This window comes from Cordyceps fumosorosea, assembly GCF_001636725.1.
Source record: "Cordyceps fumosorosea ARSEF 2679 chromosome Unknown scaffold_12, whole genome shotgun sequence".
NCBI lineage: Eukaryota > Fungi > Ascomycota > Sordariomycetes > Hypocreales > Cordycipitaceae > Cordyceps > Cordyceps fumosorosea.
Window position 1 is genome coordinate 632,640 of NW_017387312.1, and position 4,815 is coordinate 637,454.

Here is a 4,815-nt window from a genome sequence, read left to right on the forward strand (position 1 = left end):
CGAGGGTCCGAGGGGACCGGCTGAGACTGCCGATCCGGAATGGTAGAGAGTGTTCGTAGCGGAAGAGGGAGAGGAGAGGCGGAGGGTTGCTGAAGAAGCAGAGGAGGCAGAAGTGCGATGGGTTGATTGGGTTGTCAAAGTCGCCGTGTCGTGGACCCGGGTAGGCAAACGAAAGTCAAGCATCGTTCTGTAGACTTACCCAGTGCTTGTCAGCTGGTTCGTAGTCGGCCATTTTGGCTGTCGTGGTGGAATATCGTAAACGAGAAGTGTCTTGTCCGTCAGGCGTGTGTAAGCGGGCGGTGATGCTGTTTGTGTGTCGGCTTCGATTCCTAGACGTCGTAGGTCGCAGTAATTTGACCGAGAATATTTCTTGTATGGAGAAAACGAAACGAAACGAAACGAAGAAGAAGGATGTAGGAAAAGAGAAGCGGCGGGATGGGCTACTAATATAGAGTCCGGCGCAGCCTCACTCAGCTCGGCAAACGAGGAGGAGGAGGAGGACGGTTGGGTTGGGTCGAGGTCGAGGAGCGGAGGCTCCCAGGCACATACAGATGCCCCGCTTGGAGACTGTCAACGTATATCGGCCGCGTATTGCCAAGTACCGATTAGCTTTCTAATTCTTATTTCCCTCTTTCGCCAAGACATTCCAATAATATAATTTTTTTTCTTTTTTAATTTTCTACGGCCGCCTCATCCGTACTTTGACTTTGTAGCCACTGGCAGTGTCGGATATCGAGCGAAGGTGGGTGGTGGAGGCGAGAGTTGGTGACAAACAGTGGCCGAGTGGGGACGACAGAATGCAATAATGCGCTATAGGGGCCTTCTACAGCCGCTGTAAAACACCCAGTGTTGTAGGGCGTCCATGCGCGACACGGCCTTGCCGAATATCCAAACACAGGGCAATCATGCGCTACAAGCTCCCAAGCAAGCCGCTATAGTGCGCTATAATAACCCGGACTAAGGTGCCCTGTAACAAGGTTGTCTGCAAGATACTTTACATAAGCCAGAAAATTATTCGCACCAACACCTGCAAGTCAAGTCCAGACCAAGACACCATCATACGATGACAACAGCATGTCTTTACCTCACCGTACTTTCAACTCGCTAACACAATCTGACAAAATCAACAAGACCGAGACACTTTAAAACATGAACTTGTTAAGTTGCAACTATCTAATAAAACACCGACAACAAAGGAATCATGACGGAAAAAAAAGTTACATGTCAAAGCATACCCCCACATCTTCAGAGCTGCTTGCGCGTCCTGCCCAGACAGCATGTCTGCATTGGCATGGATATGGCCTTGCACGAGTCGGGCAGAACTGCGCCTAGGCCTGGACCCCATAACTGCGTCACAACAGAACGACCATCTCGACTTTCTTGCGCTAATAACGAACCTACCAAGAATGACCTGCTTATTCTGGCCTTCCGGCGGTGACCGGCCATCGTCTTTGCAGCGTCAGGTGAGCTGGCTCGCGGCGGGTTTGCCAGTCTAGCCTCTGCCAAACTGCAACCTCATCCAACACACAGACTAATAAAAGTGACTATTGAAGCCTTCTAGGAGCCTGGTCGGCAGGGATACGAGCGAAGCCCAAGATTTCAGATTGATTGATTGCCACTGACTGACTTCTCCCGCTGATGACGACTTAGCCAAGACTTCCACCTGGTGTCTGCGCCGCCGCCCAGACTTACGAATGCTAACAAACCCCGGCCACCACGTGGAAATAGTGACGGCCATCCCATCAACTTGCTAACCAGGGAATTAGGTAACCCCCGTGAGGTCCCTGCTTGAGATGGGATGGCGCGCCACCTGCATGGCCGCCGGCCCCCCCGCACCCGCCCGGGCGACGCGAAACTCTCCTTGTATGGAAAAAGCTGAAGCTTCCAAGCGCGACCAGGCGATATCCGGTGCGAAACTTTGGCTAAACGCAATAAAGCCAGAACGAAGTCAAAGGAGTTTTCCGACCTGGTCCAAACTTTCTATTAGCTCTATTGGTACGCTCCGGCCTCGGGGCAAGGGCGCGAGCAAAGTTGGGAAAAAAGAGTCATGTCGACTCTCAGCCTCGCCATACTAACCCTAAATCTACTACGCTGGCTTCCGGCTCCTCAGCCACAGCCTGAAGTTCCCTGCCTTGCGTCCAGGAACGCAGCCTTGTTAATGGGCTTGCCGCATCAAAACAGTCGGTGACTCAATCGAACAACCCAGCATCATGCCCAGCCGTGTCAGCAGTAAAGTAGCTCGCTTATTGCTTATAAGCTGCTTTATGCCCTGAGCATGAATCATTCGACAATGCCAACTTGAAGCTCTCGCGACGGATAACACATAAAATCACCATGAATCAATAGCACGCCATCTGAGATACAACTCAAAACCGCCCCATTCCCGCTCATGCCGCGACCGACTAAAGCTCTCGAATGCCCCTTGCCACCGAGCGGTGCGCCGGGGGCCATCCTCGTCGAGACGCCGCGTCTCGTCCTGCGCCGCTTCAAGCCCGACGACGCGCCAGCCCTCGCCCGCGCCGCCAACCACCGCGCCGTGTGGGACGGCGTCCGCGACAGCTTCCCGCACCCGTACACGCTGGCCGACGCCGAGGCCTTCGTGGCGACCCCGTGCCCGGACGCCGACCCCGTGAAGCGTTTGTATCCCACCAAGGTCGCCGTCTGCGTCAAGGGCTCGGCCGGCGACGACGACGAGCAGCAACTTGTCGGCTGCATCGGCGCCGACCCGGGCCAGGACGTCCTCTACCGCACCTGGGAGCTGGGCTACTGGCTCACACCCGACGCCTGGGGCCGTGGCTACGCGTCCGAGGCCGTCGGGGCTCTGCTGCACTGGTTGCTGCGGACGTGGCCTGGCTCGCGCCGCGTGCAGGCCCTGACGCTGGCCGGCAACAAGCGGAGCGCGAAGGTGCTGGCACGGTGCGGCTTCGTGCTGGAAGGAGTCCAGAGGGATGCGGTGGAGAAGGCTGGCGTTGTGCAAGACTTGCACGTGCACGCTGTGCTACGCCGAGATGTGCCTGTGGCAGGATGATAATGACTGGATTGTGTATTTACTCACGGTAGTGAATCGAGCGAACTCAAGAAGCAGGAATTGATCACGTAGATTGCCATGTCATACTGTGCTCTGTTGATCCGTATCATCGAATGAAGTGTACAATGTTAACAGCCTGTTCAAGCTGTCACAATATATGGGGCTTGACGCTTGGTACGACTTTGAAGGATCTTGTCCTCGTTTGCTCCTTGTCACCTAACTCCCGTACCGGCTTGTGAGAAACGAGAAAACGGTAGCGCCGCGGGCTTTGCGACAAAATCAAAGAGGTTCCAGGGATTAGCACCGCAAACTTACTTGCCGGCTTTTTGGACCGCCGCGGGCGATACGCCGGCTAGGTGGGTGCCGTCTAGCGGTACGACCTTGACGACGCCTTCGGGGCGGCGCACCCGCGGTCGTGCAGACGCGGGACAAAGACGATTTTCTGGGCGCTTAGAAGTCGCTGCGGCGTGATAGCGGAACGGGACGCAAGGAGGAAAACATGGCACTGGTCGACTACTCATCGTCGGGCGAGGATGATGGGAACGGTGCAACGCCACCGCACGGCAAACCACCGGCCAAGCGACAGAAGACGAGAGGCTCGTCCACCGGTGGGAACGAGATGCCGCCGCTGCCCCCCGAGTTTCACGACCTCTACGCGGCGACTGTGCGCCAGAGCACCGTCGACGACCCCTCGCTGCACCAGGGCCGCAAGAGACAGGTGCCGCACATCGCGGGCCAGTGGCCGAGCCACGTCTACATTGAGTGTACGCTCCCAAGGCAAGCCGGTGATACCCTGCCGCGCGTGGCATACAGTCAATCCTGCTGATCAAGATTTACAGGGCGCCCAAGCCTCGAGCAGCACGCGGTTCTGACGCGGCTCCTCGCCGGCGCATCCTCGGCGCTGGGTAGCAGCGGCGGCGACGAGCTACAGTCGCTCGTGACGAGCGACCTAGAGACGCCGCTGCCTCTACACGTCAGCCTCTCGCGGCCGTTGTCGCTAGCGACGGCGGACAAGGACGAATTTTTACGGCGTGCGGAGGCGTCCCTCGGCGGCGGCGGCGTGCGGCCGTTTGTCGTGCAGCCGAGCCGCCTTGCGTGGTTTACATCGCCAGACTCGGGCCGCAGCTTCCTGGTCCTTAGCATCGAGGCCGCGGCCGGCGCGGCGACGGAGGATGGCGGACCGTTGATGGCGCTGCTGCGCGCGAGCAACGCCGTGGCAACGCGCTTCAGTCAGCCGCTGCTGTACGCGGATGAGGACACGGCGCGGACGGCGTTTCACCTCTCCATTGCCTGGACATTGGCGCGACCGCGGCGGGAGCTGCGGGATGAGGATGAGGAAGAGCCTGGTGGCTTGTCCACGTGGCATTTACCACTGCCTGACGAGGTCCTGGCGTGGAGGATTGCCGTGGACAGCGTCAAGGTCAAGATTGGCAACGTCGTAACGAGTGTCGCGCTGTCCGGGCGGGCGCCGGGCCCGGACAAGACACGGTTCCTGTTTGACGAGGCTTGAGGGCATTTGAGGGCATTCGATCTTGCTTTTCTTGGGGTTGGCCACCACTTTCTCTTCCCCGTCCGTCTCGGAGGCGGAAATCCCTGCCCGTTTCTTTTGCTGCTCCCTCACGGCATTCGATAAATCGTCCTCCGGGGGCGCGAAATGTGGGAACCATCTTGTCTCTGCATGTACATGCAGATGGCATGGGTTCGAGGATGCTGGGAGGTTCTACGGGAAGTGCTATGGAACCTTTGGCGCACGCCATGAAACCTGCAGGTTCCGGTTCGGAGTCGGT

General features: G+C 57.8%; 3 protein-coding genes across 3 annotated transcripts in view; 2 read left to right on the forward strand and 1 right to left on the reverse strand.

Annotated features, from left to right (window-relative positions):
• The window catches only part of ISF_05296 (Pal1 cell morphology), a gene marked incomplete at both ends in the record, with an annotated part of 2,134 nt that extends 1,902 nt beyond the window's left edge, over positions 1-232 (reverse strand). Inside the window, one exon of the mRNA XM_018848901.1 lies at positions 200-232. Coding sequence (XP_018704037.1) covers positions 200-232 — 33 coding nt within the window. The remainder of the gene's footprint in view (positions 1-199) is intronic.
• A 2,157-nt stretch (positions 233-2,389) lies between these two features.
• ISF_05297 (Acyl-CoA N-acyltransferase) lies at positions 2,390-3,028 on the forward strand (the record flags this gene model as incomplete). The annotated part of the gene is made up of 1 exon (XM_018848902.1): positions 2,390-3,028. The coding sequence occupies one exon, from the start codon at positions 2,390-2,392 to the stop codon at positions 3,026-3,028; it is 639 nt and encodes a 212-aa protein (XP_018704038.1).
• A 499-nt stretch (positions 3,029-3,527) lies between these two features.
• ISF_05298 (Unidentified protein family UPF0406) lies at positions 3,528-4,538 on the forward strand (the record flags this gene model as incomplete). The annotated part of the gene is made up of 2 exons (XM_018848903.1): positions 3,528-3,792; positions 3,868-4,538. 2 exons carry the CDS (start codon positions 3,528-3,530, stop codon positions 4,536-4,538), a joined length of 936 nt encoding a protein of 311 aa, XP_018704039.1.
• Positions 4,539-4,815: the final 277 nt, after the last annotated feature.